Genomic DNA, 18648 nt, shown 5'->3' with positions numbered 1-18648 from the left:
TTCATTCTTCAGGCTTGGGAAATTTTCTGATATTATTTCATTGAATAGGTTGTTCATTCCTTTGGTTTGTATCTCTGTGCCTTCCTCAATCCCAATAATTCTTAAATTTGGTCTTTTCATGATGTCCCATAGTCCTTGGAGATTCTGTTCATGATTTCTTACCATCTTCTCTGTTTGGGCAACTTTATTTTCAAGATTAAATATTTTGTCTTCGTTGTCTGAGGTTCTGTCTTCCAAGTGGTCTAGTGTTTTGGTGATGCTTTCCATTGAGTTTTTATTTGGTTTATTGTTTCCTTCATTTCAAGGATTTCTGTTTGTTTTTGTTGTTGTTATTGTTTGAGAATCTCTCTTTGTTGAAATGATCTTTTGCTTCCTGCAGTTGCTCTTTCAGCTTATTGGTATTATCATTCATTGCCTGCATTTGCTCTCTTATCTCATTCTTTGCTTCATGAATCATCTTAATCATGTATAATCTGAAGTCCTTTTCTGACATTTCTTCTAACATACTGTCACTGGATTCTATTAATATAGAATCTAGATTTGTTTGGATCATTTTCTTCCCTTGTTTTTTCATGTTGTTCATGTATCTTCCCCTCTAGCAGTGCAGATCTGGGGTATTGCAGATTTTCCCCTATAGGCCTATGGTGGCCCTGTAGGTTTCCAAAACTCTTTCTTTTAGGGCAGGTCAATATTAGCAGTGCCCAATTCAGACACTCTGCAATCCTAGACCAAATAGCCCTTATGAGGACAATAACAAAATTGTCATAATAAACAGAATGAGTTCAAATATTATCTTAAATAAAACAAACAGATTTGCAATAAGGTCTGCAGTTTCTAATGGAGGACAAAGAGGATGCAGAGGGATGTAGAATGTGGCTCTGAATGGGATAAGAAAAGATTATACAGAAGTTGTAGATAATAGAAAGGGTGAGAGTGTAATCAAAAGAAATTGGATGTTAGCACGCAAAAAAGGGAAAAAGAGACTCTGAGGGAAGAGGTAACCAAAAGGAAAAGAGAGCAAGAAAAGTAAAGAAATAAAAACTTAAAGTTTTTCAATAAGGAGAAATAAGAAAATCTAGAGTATAACAGTCATATAGTAATGAAACCTCCCAGAGTTCAGTAACCTGATGCATGAGAGGTACCTGACAATGAGCTTCCAGACTCCAGCAGGTGTCTTAGGATGGGATTTGCCCCACCTAAAGATGGGAACTATGGCTTCCAGGATTATCCAAGATGGCTGCTCTGGCTTCGAAATGTGTTGGCAAATGGGGAGCTGCAGCTCAGGGTGTGGCCGTGGTCAACTGGAGGTCCTGGAGGCTGGATGCAGGTTGGTCAGGCAGAAATCCTGGAAGTCGGGTGTGTTTGGTGTAGTTGTGGGATCCTGGAGGCCGGGTGCAATCAGTCGGTCTGGGGTCCCGGTGATAGGGCGCAGTTAGTTGGTCTGGGGGTCCTGGTGGCAGGGAGCAGTCGGTGGATGTGAGGGCCCGAGAGGCAGGGAGTGATCGGTCAGGCTGAGGGATCCTGGAGACGGGGCTCAGTCAGTCTGGCCAGGGGTCCTATAGGGCCTGGCTGTTGTCTCAAAATGGCAGCAGGCACGTGTAATCAAACCTGCAGGTACTGTGACAGTGAACTTCCAGGCAACAGCAGGCAGCTGGTGCTCCACTGGCGGTCAGTGATCAGTTTGGTTACTGTTGTCGGACGATCGGGAGGTGAACCTCGTGCGTTGGGTGATGGATAGGTGTAAGGCAGGCGATGGACAGGCGAGAGGCAGGCAAATGGCGGATGATAGGTGCCTGACAGTGAGCAATCAAGAAACAGATATCCTCTGCTTGAGACCAGAGTTGCGGAGCGACAAGGAATGCAGCCTCCCTCTAGTCTGCCATCTTGGATCTCTACATACAGTTTTAATGTCATTGCTTTTCAGATCAGTTCAGAGGAAACAGAAGAAATGTTTTCTGCACTGTCTCTTAGGTCTACATGTTCACCTCCACAACTGCTCTGTCCTTTTGTGAGCCCATGTTACTCTGTGGAGTCAACTGCTTTTAGCCTGAAGAATTTCCTTTAGTATTTCTTGTAAAGCAGGTTTGGTAGCAACAAATTGTTTTCTTAAATCTGGGGTGTCTTTATTTTGCTGGCTTGAGACTCCTGGTTCACAGTCTTTTTCAGCATTTTGACTGTGCCCCTCACCTCTAACCTCACTGGAAGTCTAGTTTTGACTCTGCCCCTCACCTCTAACCTCACTGGAAGTCTCCTTTCTCTTTGTCTTTTAGCATTTTCACTGCAGGGAGTCTGTTTCTTCTGTGTTTATCCTACTTGAGCCTCTTGGATTTGTAGATTCCTGTTTTCTATCAAATTTAGAAATTTTCTCAGATTTTGTAATTTCTATTGATCTTTACCTTTGTGATTCTTATACTCTTGAGTAGTCTTAGCAAATTTTTTACTTTAGTTATTATATTTTTCAACTCCAGAATTCTTGTTTAGTTCTTTCTTTGTGGTGTCTGTCTCTTTCAATGAGTTGTTTTTGATGAGACTCTTCAAGCGGAGTTCCTGTTGGGCCTTTGACTTATTCATCATGGCTGCTTTATAGGCTCTGTCTATTAAATCTGGTTTCTGGACCCATTTACAGAAAAGCGCTCCTGTTCTTGTTTGTCACAGTCCCCTGTTTCCTTGTGTATCCTATAATATTTTGGTGAAAACTGAGCATTTAAAATTACAGAGTAGCAACTCTGGATTCTGGACTTCTCCCTCATCCAGGGCTTGTTTTTTCTCTGGTGACCTGAGGACTGTATTTTAAGGACATCTCTCTCCCTGCAAGTACTGCCGAATGCCATGGCCAGGCACGGACTCTATAGCTGGCCTTTGTAAGCCTTGCCTCTGTGTTGTCACACCCCACTGTGAAGTTCCACTCTGAGAGGAAAACAGGAGCAGGGCAGGATGGGAGATACCTGCAGTCTGCCCCTTCCTCAGTAGGCTTTCTCAGGTCCAAGAAATAATACCAAAAATTAATAAGTGGATGGTGTCACCTGCCACTGTGTGCTGGGCAGAGGCAGCCCTGGGAAATTAATAAGTGGATGGTGTCACCTGCCACTGTGTGCTGGGCAGAGGCAGCCCTGGGAAATTAATAAGTGGATGGTGTCACCTGCCGCTGTGTGCTGGGCAGAGGCAGCCCTGGGAAATTAATAAGTGGATGGTGTCACCTGCCGCTGTGTGCTGGGCAGAGGCAGCCCTGGGCTCCTGCCTGCACTCCTCCCTGGGAGGGACTTTCTGCCCCACTGAGCAGGGAAGCATTGGAGGGCAGTCTGTTTCCCATGCCAGGCTCTTGAATTTCTTGCCAAGACTTTTCTTGAATAAAGGAGTCCTCATTTCCTGTGTGCCTATAGACTATTTCCAGAGACTCTAAGAGGCAGTTGTCTTTTATGAAGCTTTGAAGTATGCACATGTGATTTCATCTACCCACCTCAGCCTGCTGTTGCCCATTCCAAGTCCGCACCTCCCTGAAACAAGCACAGGCCTGGGTCAGTTGTGGGCAAAGGGTCTGGGAAGGAGAGCAACTCTCTGTAGCTGAGTAGGTGCCTGCCTCCTGCCACTAGCACTTAAGTTGGGGACTTTGCCTGTTCCATAACTATTGTTCTGTCTTCTGGTCCTAGAACAGTACCTGACACCTAGTGGGGGACCTCATGAATATCTGTTGATGGGATGTTTAGAAGAGGGTTTAGGTGGGGACATAGTAGGGCTAGTGGAAATGGAGACCTGTAGGAGATGGACTGGGAGAATGGCTTTCTGAAATGTCTAAGGGGTAAAATCCACTCAGCCCTGTGTTCACATGACAAAATTACAGTTATTAAAATACTTTTTACTGGTGAGAACCTATCAGACCAATAAATGGAACCAAATCAAGGGATCAAAAATAACTGTTCCTGGAGAGCTCTTAGCTATTGCAACTGTGGGGCAGATGAAAGTCCAGTCCCAGGAGCCCTGAGAGGATTGACCCCTGCAGACATTGCATGGTGGCCAGCAAGTACCAACCATGGCCAAGTCCTTGCACCTTTTGGTGTGCTATGATGTATGCAGAAGAATGAGACTAGGTCCTGCTCCCCCTGCACAAAGTTCAACTCAGAGTGGATCAAAGATCTCAGAATCAGACCAGGAAGTCTGCAACTGCTGGAAGAAAATGTGGGGTTGACATTGCAACATACAGGTGCAAGTAACAACTTCCTCAGTAGGACTTCTCAAATTCAAGAAATAATACCAAAAATTAATAAGTGGATGGCATTAGATCTAGAAGCTCCTGCACAGCAAAGGGAACAAGAGCGTGAAGGGAGAGCCCACAGAATGGGAGATATTTGACAGCTGCTTTTCTGACAGAGGATTAATATCCAGAATAAGGAACTTAAAAAGACACCAAAAAAAAAAAAAAGACGCAATCAATAAATGAGCAAGTGAACTAAACACTTCTCAAAAGAAGAGATACAAATGTCCAATGTGTAACAAATCTTACCATTATGTACAAATACAATGCACCAATAAAACTGAGAAAAAACAAATACAATTGGCCAGCAAATACATGAAAAAATGTTCAACATCTTTAGAAATCAGGGAAATACAAATCAAAAACTACACTAAGATTTTATCTCACTCCTGCCAGAATAGCAGCCATCAAGAATACAAATAATAATAAATACTGGAGAGGATGTAGAGAAAAAGGAACCCTCTTACACTGTGGGTGGGATTGTAAATTAATACAACTACTATGGAAATCAGCATGTCAGCATGGAGGTTCCTCAAAAGACTAGGCATGGAACCCCCTCTCTGAACCAGCTACTCCTTGTTATTTATCCTGAAGAATTAGTCATCTTACTGCAGTGATGCATGCACACACATGTTTATAACAGCACAATTCACAGTTGCCAAACTATGGAACCAGCCTTGGTGTCTACCAGCAGATAAATGATTAAAGAAAATGGTGGGTGAAGTAGGAGGAGCATATGGGGAAGGGGAAAAAAATTTTTTTAGAAAGAGAAAAGAGCCCTCAAAGAGATTCCAGTATGTAAGAAATTTGATGATACAGCTGGCATCTCAGCCTGGAAGAGGAAAGACCATCACTCGACAAGCAATGCAGAATGCCTGTCTAACCTTGAAAGAAGCAATGCTGCATCTCCACCTCATTCTCTATGCCAACACCAATTCCAGACCTAAACATTTAACTTCTTTAGAAGACTCTGTACTATGGAAATTTCCTGACCTATACACTTAGCCAAATAGTATAATAAATCATTGAGTTCACCACCTAACTTCCACACTCACTGTCTAGATGTGGCCGGTTTCATTCCATACATGCCTAGGCTCATTTCCTTTCTGCTCTATTATTTGGAAGCAGAACTATAAAAGATGTGCATTCTTTTTTCCCCATAATCTTGGTACCATCATCACATTTTTAAAAATAGATTTATTGTTTAATATCTTCAAGCAATATTCAGATTTCCAATGTCTATCTATCCCTCTTTGGTTGTTTCAATTTGTTTGAGTTGGGGTATACATTAGACCCAAGCACTGTGATGTATTGCTGTGTCTGTTAAGTCTCTGTTAAACCACAGGTCTCTAAATTCTTATATTTTACCACAACTTATTGTTGAAGAAGCTGGTTATTTGTCCCATGGAGTCTCCTGCAGTGTAGACTCTGCTGCTTGTTCTCTGCGCCATCAACCGTCCATCCTGTGGGTTTCTTCTGATTCAGACACCAAGCAGATTAAGGCAGGGGTTGGTTCAGGTCTGTCTGGTCTGGGATGCTGTGGTCTGGTCTGTTCGTTCTGTTCTAGTCCAGTTTATTCTGGTTCATTCTGTTCTGGTCTATTTGTTCTGGTTTATCCTTTTCTGGTCTATTCTGGTCTGACCTGTCTGGTCTGAGCAGGGCTGCTCTCCACAGGAGAGAGAGACATAGTCTCTGACTGCCGGCTGTACTGTGATTCTGGCATCCATTGAATGTCAGCTAGGTCCAGTAGTTCAGTGGTGTTTGCAAAACATGATGTTTTAACTCCATGAGCCTTTCTTATTTCTTAGCCAGTGTTTTAGTCCATTTGTGCTGTTGTAACAGAATGCCACAGATGAATAATTTAAAAGAACATAGGTTATTTCTCACTTCTGGAGCCTGGCAAGGCCAAGGCCAAGACACAGAATCTGGTGAGGGCTCCATCTCCATGTTGGAGCCTTAAATGCTACGTCTTCCTGACGGGAAGGGTGCTGATCTCCACATGGCAGAAGGCAGAAGGCAAGAAAGAGCCCACTCCTTCTGCCAAGCCCTTTATAAGAGTGTTGGCCTCACAAGCTGACACCTGCCCAGAGACCTCAGACCTAGCACTGTGCATTGGAGATGAGGCTTCCATCACATGAATTCTGGGAGATGCCTTCAAACAAAGCAGCCAGAATGATTCTATAAAGAAAGCTTTCCCAGGTGCTTTTCTGTTGCCCAGGGTTACCACATAAGTAAGAGAGATAAATGATGTGTTATTCTTCACCAGTTTCATTTCAATGAATGAGTTCACAATTAAGTTTATTCTTTTTTTAATTTTTTTTTAATTGTTGATAGACCTTTATTTTATTCACATATTTATATGTGGTGCTGAGACTTGAACCCTGTGCCTCACACATGCCAGGCAAGTACTATACCACAGAGCCACAACCCCAGCCCAAGTTTATTCTTTTTTTAGTAACATGGTGAACTCATTGAGTTAGGCATATTGGTTTCTTTCCACTCACCATACATAGTTATTTTGAGTATTCAATTGCCACATCTTTGACCAGTAGAAATATCTTTGTATCAGCTCCTGAGTCCTTTAGCCCAGACATTGGTGATGGCTGATTGCTCTGGCCCTCTGGCCTGTGCAGTGTTGCAGCCCATTGAACAGGTATCCCTGAAACCTGATCAGTTTCCACCCATTCTTTTAAATGGAAGTATGTTTGAAGGCCATCCTCTCAGAGCTGGAGGTGCCTACTGATGCTGTTCTCTGGACAGAGCAAGGAAATCTAAGATAAAACAAGCTTGAGTTTGTATTGACTCTTCCAGTTCACATTCAGGATGGTGCAGAGAACTGCTTATACCTTACTTTTGCCGGTTCATCACCCTATAGGAGTGCTGGGTTCATTGTCTCTGCTCAGCAAAGAATTGAAGAACAGGACCCGGAGATAGCAAGCAAGTTGCAGATTTATTCCAAAAGCAACAGAGATAGACTTCCCTGAAGACAAGGGGCCCCAGAGCCTGGAGTCCAGTGGGGGAGTTTTGGCTTGTTCCTTTTCAGTCTCTGGAATTTCCTCCTTTCCTTACCTCCTACCCTGTCCACGCTCTCCTCACTATTCTTGATCGGTGCCCCTTCTATCCTCATATCTATTTTAGTTTTTCTGTTGGATCCCCTGCTTAGGAGGACGAGTACGGAAGTGTCTTTCTGGGCCCTGCTTGTGTCCATGAGTGCTTTCCTCAACCAGGAAGTTGACAGCGTCAGAAGACCCTCTCCATGCTCCTTTGTTCTGGCCCTGCTCCGAACTCCTCACTCGCCATCTTGCCCTGTCTGCCTAAGCCCTCCCAAGCCTAGCAGCTTGCTTGTCCACACCCAGAGTTGATAGGGTTAGGAACACACTACTCCCCTGCACCATCTCCTGGCAGATACACGATCGTAAGAGTGTGAGACCTGGGCAGGTCGAGGTGGATCTGTGTTGTGTTTTTGTTTTGTTTTAGCTCACTGTAAAAAAATTACTGGAAGAAAACAATAACATTGGAGTGGAAAGTTCCTGCTAAGCACAACCCAGAAACCACTGTTGAAGGGTTGGTCAAGATAATAAATTTCACCAAATGAAAATGCACAGCCACAAATTACTGCAATTAAAGTGAAATCTGCACAGGCTTACACTTGAATATCCAAGAGACCAACACCTTGCTGGGCCGTCTGGGTAGACTTCCTAGTGACAGAGGAAGACCTGCAGGCCTATTCACAGCCTCTGAGGTGTGGGGCTGCTGGCTATCATTACAGATGACAGAACTCAACCAGGTTGAATTTCTTCAAGTTTGTGCTGGACAGTGACAGAGCAGGACCTGAATGAACCCATTGCCTGACACCACACCTGCTGCCCTTGCAAGGATCTGGCAGTCTGGCTTACTGCTTTTGGGCTTGAAGACCTTTCATTACAGACTTGCTTCTCCAAGTCAAGGGTGGCATCTACTCAGTAGATTCAGCCTCATTCTGACCTCCCCAGGAGAAGCAACCTGTTATTGCTCAGTGGTCACTGAGAGGTCTGAACCAGGTTTCTGTCAGGGTTGTGTGGGGCCCAGAAAGAACTCAGAGTGTTCTGAACCTAACAGCCTGGTTCAGTGTTGACTGTTGATGTCATTAAAGTGACCACTCTCAGCCTCTGCTGGACTGTCTGCACCTCCTTGCCCAGCCCTGCTCAGCAGCTCATGCAGTACTGAATTGCTTGTTAGTCTCTCCCAGGAAAGTGTCATTCAGTAAATTTATTGACACACAAAGGAAGGATTTAGTTTATGTGAGTCTATAGTAAATGTTTTGAAGAGGCGGGTGATTTGTAGGCGGCAAAATTCAAGAATGAATACCATCTTCCTGTCACTTAGAATGTTCTCTCTTCTTTAGGTGACATCCGACACCCAAAGCGTGTCCAGCAGACTGATTTGGCTGCAACACTGGCAATAGGACTTGGTTTGCCAATTCCTAAAGACAGTGTAGGGAGTCTCTTATTCCCAGTTGTAGAAGGGAAACCAGTGAGGGAGCAACTGAGATTCTTACACCTGAACACAGTGCAGCTCAGCAAGTTGCTGCAGGAGAACATGCCCTCGTATGAGAAAGGTAAGCTAATTAGCAGTTTTCCCAGCCTCTGAGACTGCCATCTGTGCCCTGTGTTCCCGTGTACTCTGTGCTGTGCTCTGTAGTTTGTCATGGGCTGCTTCACATCTCACACTCTTCCACCATGCCCCTGCCTTCCTGTCCCTCAGAACCTCACCTGTCAGCCTCAGCACCCACAGATACATTGCCTAGGTGCAGTTCCTTCATAACTGTATTCATTCTGCTATTATTCACCTGTTCTTCTTATGAGCCAAGGACCATTAAAAGCATTGGAGATAAAGCACTTCATGGCACAAGGTATCTGTCCTCACAAAACCTTTCAGAAGGAGGAGAGAAAAGTACCATGGTGGATGCTAGATGGCCACCTTGAGAAAGTGAACAGGGAAGTGGGGAGTGCAGGGGTGGGCGCTGGGGACAGGCCTTACCTTTGAGCAGATGCTCAAGAGGGAGCACTGCAGGCTGAGGAGACCAGGCCAGGTCCTGCAGCAGGGACATCAGAGAGATATGGGGGCCTGCTGGACATCCCAGGGCTTTCACTTTTGTTCGGCTCAGGTGGGGGATGCTTCAGGGTCTTGCACAGAGCCCAAAACCATGGGCCTGTTTTCCACGGCTCTCAAGGGGAGACGAGTCAGAAGGCAACTGCCGTGCTCTGGGAAGAGAAGAGGCCCCCAGGGGCAGTGGGATCTGAGAGATGTGCTTGCACACGGGATGTTTTAACAGGAGTGAAACAGGATCTGCTGGTGCGCTGAGGTACGAGGTCACAGAAGACATGCAAGGATGGGCCTTTGTTTTCAGCTTAACAGTGAAAGGGGGCTGCTGCGCCCTGCCATGGGTGAGACCTTGCCAGGAGCAAGTCTGCAAGGCAGGGCCTAGGGCTCAGTGACCAGGAAGCCATGAAGAGAGTCATGAGGAGGCAGTGGGCAGCTGTGTCAACTACTGGGAACTGACTGCTGACCTGGAAGTGCAGGGTCATCAGGGCCTGCAGACTCGCTCCGTGGGATACTAGGAGGACCTGGTTGGGGCAGTACAGTTGAGGGCAACAGAAGGTGAGTGGGCAAGTGGACTGTTGTCTGGGCGAATGTGGGGCTGAGAGCAGGTGTTTTGAATTTAGCCAGAGCTACAAAGGGTGTTTATGTGCCAATAGGAATGGTCCCGGGAGGAACAAAAAAACTTTAATTTTAAAAAATGGTCCCTGGAGGAGAATGTGCCTCCCCGGGGCCCTCTCTAGATATGTGAGTTTTGTTTTGTTTTGTTGTTTTTAGGGCATTAGAGTCATACATAATAATTGGGTTCATTTTGACAAAATCACACATGTATGGAACTTGATTTACTCCATTTCAGTCCCTGGTGACCCCTTTCTCCCTCCCCCATTCTGCTGATCTTCCTTTCTCTTAATTATTTGTTTTTGGTTGGCATTTTCTCCATATACATAAAGGTAGAATTCCCTGTGGTATACTATATACGCACAAGTGTGATTGTGTTAAATTCATTCCCCATTCCCTTCCCTTCTACCTCCCTCCCAATCTCCCTCTTCTACTCCATTGGTCTCCCCTATATCTTTATGATATCCAATCCCCGTCCCACCTTTTCCCTGTATTCTTATTCCTCTAGCTTTATTCAGCATTTGAGAGAAAACATTTGACCCCTGATTTTCTGAGTCCGGCTTATTTCACTTAGCATAATGTTCTCCAGTTCTGTTTGTTTGCTGGCAATATTGTAATTTTATTCTTTATGACCATGTAAGACTTCATTGTATGTATATGCCACATTTTCTTGATCTATTAATCTACTGACTGAGCACCTGGACTGGTTCCATAATTTGGCTTTTGTGAATTGCACTACTATACACATTGATGTGACCGTGTCAATGTAGTGTGCTGATTTTAGATCTTTTGGATAAATACCAAAGAGTGGGGTAGCTGGGTCATATGGTGGTTCTATTCCTAGTCCTTTTGAGGAATCTCCATATTGCTTTCCAGAGTGGTTGTATGAGTTTGCAGTCCTACCAACAATATATGAGTATACTCCTTTTCCCCATATCCTCACCAGCATTTTTTATTATTTGATCATTGCCATTCTGACTGAAGTGAGATGAAATCTTAGTGTAGTTTTAATTTGCCTTTCCTTGATTGCCAGGGATGTTGAACATTTTTTCATTTTTTGCTGAGTTGTATTTTCAAATGCTTTACTCTGCCACATCCAGGCACATCAAATACCAACTCGCCTGACCCCAGATCCCCTCTGGAGTCTGGAGGAGGCACCTCCCATTTGAGGCAGCAAGTGACCTGATGTTGGCAGGTCTTCCTCTTGGAGGTTGTGGGGTGCTGCCAGCAGATGACAGTGTGAGTGTCACATGGAGAAGCCTTGCAAACTGGGGACTGGCTGGGAGCCATGGGCAACAGGGCGGGAGGACGTGCTAAGCCAGCACATAGCCATGAGGTGCCCAGGGAGGAGCTTCATGTAGGAGAGACCTTGGCAGTACACATCTCAGTCTAGACCAGCCCCACTGTTACTTTTGGTTGTTTGGTTGTTTGGGGTTTTTTTTCACCAAAAAAATAGTTTTATTAGCTTGATAGTTTTTCATATTTATTGCTGTTGTTAATATGTACTCTTTCTTCTGCACTGTAAAAAACACCAATGAAAGCAAAAGAGACAATGGAAAGGTTTTTCGCCTATTTCAGAAATATCAGGGTAGGAGAAGTGGAGAGCCAGTGAGTAGGGGAAGAGATGAACCTGCCAGATAAACCCAGGACAGCCTCTGGAATGAGGAAATATCCCTGGGGTCCTGCATCCCCAGGAGACCTGTGTCGCACTGTCAGTACGTGTGCCGACACAGAAAGTGCAGCTCTCCGCGAGAACTGTGCTACACCCATCCTGCCCTTGGCAGTCTTCCCATTCTTGTGGGACTGCGGGTCCTTGCTTCCAGACCTTTGCACGTGACTGGGATCCTTGACTTTCAGCTTGCAAGTTAGACTCTTTTTCCACCCCACTTACAATCTTAAATCAACGCCTCATTACCAGAGATCTTGCATTATACCATCTGCTTTTCCTTTGCAGCATTCTTCACAGTATATAAGGGTGTGTGTGTGTGTGTGTGTTTCCCCTACAGAATCCTGCCAAGGAAGCAGGAATACTTCACTTGCCATGAGTCTTACCCAAGACACCACCCCTGGCCTGAAGTCAGAGTTCAGGAAGTGTTTATTTGGATAAATGAACAGGCAGCCCCACATCTCTGATTCCCAGATGGGGACATTGTGGGGTGTACACACAGGTGCCTGAGTTTCTCTGACTCTCTTAGAGGAAGTGGTGGCCCACTTCAGGGTGGGAGGTACAGCATCCTATTGTCAGCTTTGGAGTTTCACCCTTAGTCCAGGCTCCACTCCTACTGTTCTGTGAGTGGCGGGTGGTTTGCCCTCCATCTTAGCTCCCACCTCTGGAACACAGGTATGACACTCCCAGGTCACTGCTATGGAAAACAAGGAGTAAGTTGCTTAGCATGGTGCTGGCCATTGCCTCTTCCAGGTCACATCCACCAGCTCTCACAGGTTGGCCTGCAGGCCTTGAGGTTCCCATCCAGGACTTGTGCCGCATACTCTAGTGCCTGCAAGGGTTCTGTGGCCATTGCTGGGCCAGGCTCAGGGCGTACTCACAGAATCCCTGGAGCTCAGTGTCTGGTGGGGGATGCTGCTGATAGACACGATGAAGACTGCCCTCCCGTGGCTCTTGTGGAGCATGAAGCACATTTTAAACACCAGGGAGACTCAGAGAGGAAGTTCTTGGTTTACAGACCCATCTGGTCACTAGTAAGTATGATCCAGCAAAGACTTAGCCCAGCCAGCTCTAGAAAGGGTCCATGTTGACTTTGACCTCTGGCAGCCGTGAGGCTGGGCTCCTCTGGAGGTTGGCATTCCACATAGGCTATACCACTGGCCATCTTGAGCAGAAACTGACTGGGAATTTCGTGCTTCCGCAGAGAGGACTGAAGAAGGGAAGTTAAGGCATCAGTGGTGCTAGCACAAGGGCAGAGGGCAAGCCTTTGCAGGGGAGATGGGCAGGGTCTCCACACACTGCCAGGACAAGCATTCTGCAAAACTAGGTCCTGTTGGAAATGCTCTTCAGGGCACTTTTTATACTGCACAAGAGGAGTGGAAAGAGACAACAGGCAGGAAGAGAGAAGGCAGGTGAGAGGTGAAGAAGCAGCAGATGTTACTCTCACTAAGTGTGCTGATGCCGGGCCTGGCAGTGCTGCTGACACACTTCCTCAGCTTTTTCTTTTACTGAAGTGTCTCCAGCCCATCCTCCAAAGGGACAGAGAGGTATCAGTTCTGAAAATGTGCCAAGAATAACCAGATACTCTGGAATTGTGTCTGTTCTGACGTGTGTGTGATCTTTTGGTCCTCTTGTTAGATCCCGGATTTGAGCAGTTTAAAATGGCAGAAAGGTTGCACGGGAACTGGGTCAAACTGTACTTGGAGGAAAGCCGTTCAGACGTCCTGCTCAGCCTGGGGACCAAGGTGCTCAGGCAGTACCTGGGTGCACTGAAGACCCTGAGTCTGTCCTTGAGCACACAGGTGGCCCAGTACGACAGCTACTCGATGGCAGTGGGGACTGTCGTGGTTTTGGAGGTATGGATGCTCATGCAGCCATGGCTGAGGTGCTAAATTTCTTTGGTTATTTAACCAAAATAGGACAGTTCATAATGTATTTAATAAGGTTGTTCCTAAACAAGGAAAATATGAATTTTCTTAGCCCTTTTGTTTCATGACCTGACTTGTACACAAAGCAGTGCCTGTGTTAGGTGTCTCCATTCAGCATTGCCACAGGAGGTAAAATAATAAATCAAGGCGGCAGTTTTAGCAGGCGGTTAAAAGTAATCCTTCACTGGGCCTCTTCTGTCCTTTCTGTGTAGCAGCTGACGAGGTCAGAGGGGACACTGGCCGGCCACAGAAACCACTGGTCTTTTTCTGTTCCAGGTTCTCACCCTGCTTCTCCTCAGCACCCCACAGGCGCTGTGCAGAAGGGCTGATCTGGAAGTTCCTCTGCGGTCTCCCGTGTTTTCCCTGCTCTTTTATTTGGTAGTCCTTGTTCTTTCGGCCATTCACGTCATTGTGTGCACCTCAACCACGAGCTCCTGCTACCTCTGCAGCCTCCCATGGCTGGTGGCGGGTGGGCTGATGGTTCTGGTTTCTGCACTGCTCTGCGCAATTGTTTCCACTCTCACCAGGACAGTCATCGAGGGCACTCTTCTGAGGAAGGTAAGTTGCATCTGCGTGGGGTGACTTGTAGGCTCTCGTTATGTCAGCCAGTCTTTCAGTCATCAGACGTTGCATAAACACCTGGCATAGTTCTGGCAGTTCCCTGGGATGGCTGCATACCAAAGGGTTCAATTTGGAAGGACTTTAGCAGCCATCCCAGGCCTCTGGCATCTTGACTGCCAGGTTATGGTTGTGGTCAGGTCCCAGACATTTATTCTTGTTTGGGAAGAGGGTTTCTGGACTAGGGCAGAGGTGGAAGCAGGACTGCTACGCAAGGATGGGGAGCGTGAGAGTCTGAGTGGTAGGAGGCCTTTGCCCTGTAGCTGAGGGACAGTTCCTGGTGGACACACAGGAGGCTCATGGCCCTGCTCATTTGCTCAGCCTCGCCAAGTGCAGTTTCCTTACCAAGGCTGACATATCCCTTTGAAATTTTTATCTCTGGTTTGCCATCTTTGTTTGTGAGCTCAGTGGTGGTGGCAGAGAATAAGAATGGACTGTTGTAATTGGGTCCAGAGTGCCCTGTGCAGTGACTCCAGCCCCAGCCCATGTAGCTGCCGTCCCTCCTTGCGGGGATCTCAGAGGCCCTCTGCTGTGTCGGGCCCAGGCATTCACGGGTCCCTAGGGCCCAATAGTCATCATTCATAGCTGCATCTCTAGGGTCTGCCTGGTCACTTGTGGTCACTCTGCTTGGGTACTTCACTACACACAAGCAGTGGTTTCAGAAGAATGTGAAGAGTTGCGCCCTCATCTTGAGCTGCTTTTGGGCAGCCTGCTTAATGAATAGTACTGTATGCTGCCTTTGTCATCTTAACAGAAATCATTGTAGTGAGAATCATGGAGTTCTGGAAATTCATGGAGAAATTAAATGTCTGGTTTGAGGAATTCAATCTTTGGTTTTGAAGAGCAGGAACTGGCACGGAAGAGGGAGTGAGGGCTGGGTCAGGAGCCACTGGCTCCAGGCTCCATCACTGCCCAGAAGGCCCAACTGCTTTCAGTCTCTGCCACTCAGCTTACAACCTGCAGTCCAGGATGAGGACAGCTGTCCAGCCATGCAGTGTCCATGTCCCAGGAGCAGGGGAGGGGTCTTCCAGAATGAGCAGCAGGCCCTGGGCTGAGGAGCAGCAGGTATCTGGCACTGGGTGTTCTTCACTGTGAGTGAGGGTTCTAACACATGCAGGGAGACGCGTGTCATTTTCAGATTACTACTCACAATGCATTTCCTCCTCACAGAAGGCAGCTTTCCCCAGCTCCAGGTGGTCAGAGATGGACCTCCTCCTGCTGCTGGGGACGGCAGGCCACGTCCTGAGCCTGGGCGCCAGCAGCTTTGTGGAAGAGGAGCATCAAACTTGGTACTTCCTCGTCAATACTCTGTGTCTGGCTCTGAGCCAAGAAACCTGCAGGATCTGCTTTCCAGGAGGTGACGGCAAGCCTCAGCAGCATGCCCGCGTGCTGCAGGACAGAGCAACCTACAAAGCCCCCATGCTGCACAGAGCAGGCCATGCTTCCCCGCCCTCAGAAGCACTGGGGGGCCCTGCACGGTGGGCTGTGCTGGTGAGCCCCTGGCTGGTGCTGGCCTGCTGCCGACTGCTGAGGTCCCTGAACCAGACAGGGGTGCAGGGAGCCCACAGGCCTGACCTCGGCCTCTGGCTCACCAGGTGAGCATGAGCCCCAGCCGTGGACTGGACACTCTATAGTTGAATGGTCACACACTAGGTCTTCAATATTTAGGCCTGTTTTATCCTACAAATAGGATAATATAAGAACTTTAAAGAAATGACGAAACATAACTGAGGAACCAGTGGAAAGCTGGCTGGATAGGTTTGTTGGTACTAAATCACAATAAGTGTTTATGATTGAGACCCTGAGTTGTAGAGTGACTGCTCCTAAGATGTGCTCTAGGTTGAGCTCATGGTGGCTGGCTCTGCACTGCTGTACACTGGGCAGCAGGGATGAGGTCAGGTGGGCAGGGGACCGGGGCCTTCCTTCAACTCTGCTCTTTGTAGCTCCTTCCTCCTCTTGTCATCCCTCGTTCTCCCTCTGGAAGGATGGAGCATGTGGCGATGGTCAGCACTGTGACCTCTCACCATGGCTGGGAGCACAGGAGGAAGTGAACTGTAGCAGACAGGAGCATTGGAAGTAAGAATGGGAAACAGGCAGAAGTCAAGGCAGCTGTTGTCCCTGGGGAGCTGAAATGGACACGAATGGCAAAAGGAGCATGTTCGTGAGAGGAGCAGATGCGCCACCTGCTCACTGCTTGTGACTCAGAACTGCAGCACACAGCAGCACTGCTCCCCTGGGGCCCATAGCACAGGAGCCAGCGTGCTGAGCACAGTGGGCTGGAGGACCCTGGCCCCACACGGTCTCTTGTGGGGATTCCCAAGTGCTGAGTCAGCAAACCGTGTGTCCCAGAGCAGCCCTGGCGGAGAAGGGCAGCAGGTCCCCATGTTGAAGATAAGGGAGCGGGGCTAGAGAGAGGCCAGGCCACTCGGCCTGGCTGTGAACCCCGGCAGAGCACAATGACACCCCTCCCACTTCATGTCTTCTTGGGGAATTGAAGCATTGGATTTCCCAGTGTTGCTGGCATGCTGCTGGCCTGTCATCTCAGGATGGACATGTGCTGCTCACCTTCTAAGCTGTCCTTTCGCTGCCCAGCCGTTCCTGTAGGTGGTAAAGAGGCAGCTGCAGCCCTCTTGGAAAGGCCCTCTGCCTTCACAGTTCGAACCAGGCAACCCTCCAGACAAGGTCCAGAGTGCTGACCACCCTCCTGCCTGCCACTGCCACATCGCTCCTCAGTTTTCTCAAGTCTTTTCTTCTAAGGCGTGTGCCTTAGAACGTTGCTCGTCCATTTTACCACTGCTGCCCATCTGAGCTGTGTGAGCATGAGCTGCATCCCAGTGCTCCTGTGCATGGCCAGCTTTGCCCCCTCCTCCTCACCCAGGAGACCGTGGGGTGGCAGCCTGTGAGCTCATCTGTGTGAGTAAGCAGCATAGGCCAGGAGAGGAGGGTCCAGGAGACTGGAACTGTGTGCACCTCACTGTCCAGTGCCTGAGTGAGGGGAAATGAGACTTCAGCTTGGCAGTCTCATTTGTCACATTATAAGAACCTTTATTTGAATGTAAACAACTAGCCTTTTTTTCTTCATCAGGAAAATCGGCTATTTTTTGTAGCTATCATTACTATGAGACCCTCAGTGCAGACTCACAGGTCACCAGTTCCATTTGGTAATGATTCTGGCATTTTCTGTCTCGTTTCAGTTCTGACCATAAGGTGGAGCTCTCTGGCCTGGCCGCTCTCTCTCTGCTCATGATCTTCCTCTTGGTTCAGAGAGGGTGCTCCCTCGTGTCCAGAGCAGCCCTGGCACTTGGGCTGCTGGGTGTCTTCTGCTACAGGGCAGCCATTGGGAATGTGCTGTTTCCATGGCAATCAGGCAACAAAGGCTTTTCAAAGTAAGTGCACTGGACCTGCAAGGACTTGATTTTAGAAGTGTCTTCATATTTTATGTCCTAAAAAATGCCATGCCAATCCCACAACACTGGAGCTTGGTTTTTGTGAATGGTGATTTCATCAACAGCTACTAGAACTTTACCAAACCTTAATGAACCCCTCTGTTAGCTCTTTTAGGAGAGAGACAGATAACTTGGAAATAAGGTGGTCATTGAGATTTATTTTTTAAGTTAAAAAGGTAAACCTCCAGGGATGTCCTAGGACCAGCAGATGAGGAGGGGGCTGATGTGCACGTCGATGGTAACTGCCAGGATGTGGTCATGCTCAGGTAGAGATGAGCCTGTAGGACAAGGGGGTAATAGCAAGTGTGCTCCCCAGCAGGTGGGAAAGGAAACAGAGCCCTGCACCTTACCGCATGCCAGGAGCTCGTGCTGTGCCCACCAGCAACGCTCAGTCACGGCTGTTTCTGCCCACCAGTGGCCACTCTTCTGCCTGGGGATGTGGTAGTGCAGGCGCCCACTCCTGAGGGGTGGCCAGCACAACTGTCCCACTGACAGGCTATCTTTCTTCTTAAGTGGATCTTGAGGCACAGGCAGAGGGCAGGAGGAATGGAAAGGCAGACGTGCCCCTGAGGCATCCGTGCCCCTGAGGCATCCGTACAGCTGGAAGAGTCAAGGACAAGGCAGCTGTCTGACAAGAGCAGGGACCCTCGGGGCTCTGTGGAAGCTCACAGTGGGACCATACAGGTCTCAGCATGACTCTGTGGAGCAGCAGTCTGTGAAACTGTCATATGACCCCAACAAGTGTGTTTCACTTGTCATATTTTTATAAAAGACTGAAATAAAATATTAGTGATTATATTGCGGACCTGAGATTGTAGGTGGATTATGGTCTTCCTTTTTTGTTATTGTTGAACCTTACTGTGTGTCTAGAATTCACAAGAATTGCTTCTCTGATGAAGCCAAAGGGTCAGCTGTGAGCAGGGGTCATGGCCAGGCTGTGCAGGTGGCTGCAAGGCTCAGGAGGCATTCCAGAAGCGTGTGCCAACAGGTGTGCTGGTGGGGGGCAGCAGAATGGCGGGTCCTCTGCCTCAGTGGCTGGGGAGG

At 47.7% G+C, this 18648-nt stretch overlaps 1 protein-coding gene across 7 annotated transcripts in view; it reads left to right on the top strand.

Annotated features, from left to right (window-relative positions):
- Pigg (phosphatidylinositol glycan anchor biosynthesis class G) overlaps window positions 1-18648 on the top strand; it is a 45552-nt gene that overhangs the window by 16537 nt on the left and 10367 nt on the right. For 3 of the 7 annotated variants that reach the window (XM_047566442.1, XM_047566443.1, XM_047566441.1), the window contains 5 exons: window positions 8634-8846; window positions 13251-13468; window positions 13817-14098; window positions 15329-15753; window positions 17353-17544. In XM_047566442.1, coding sequence (XP_047422398.1) covers window positions 8634-8846; window positions 13251-13468; window positions 13817-14098; window positions 15329-15753; window positions 17353-17544 — 1330 coding nt within the window. Of the gene's footprint in view, window positions 1-8633; window positions 8847-9638; window positions 9890-13250; window positions 13469-13816; window positions 14099-15000; window positions 15224-15328; window positions 15754-17352; window positions 17545-18648 lie in introns of those variants that run through there. The other 4 variants (XM_047566444.1, XM_047566445.1, XM_047566446.1 and 1 more) reach the window with 4 other exon arrangements.

This window comes from Sciurus carolinensis, chromosome 10, assembly GCF_902686445.1.
Source record: "Sciurus carolinensis chromosome 10, mSciCar1.2, whole genome shotgun sequence".
Taxonomy (NCBI): Eukaryota; Metazoa; Chordata; class Mammalia; order Rodentia; family Sciuridae; genus Sciurus; species Sciurus carolinensis.
The sequence above is the reverse complement of the archived record's forward strand: the minus strand, read 5'-3'. Positions and strand labels throughout refer to the sequence as shown.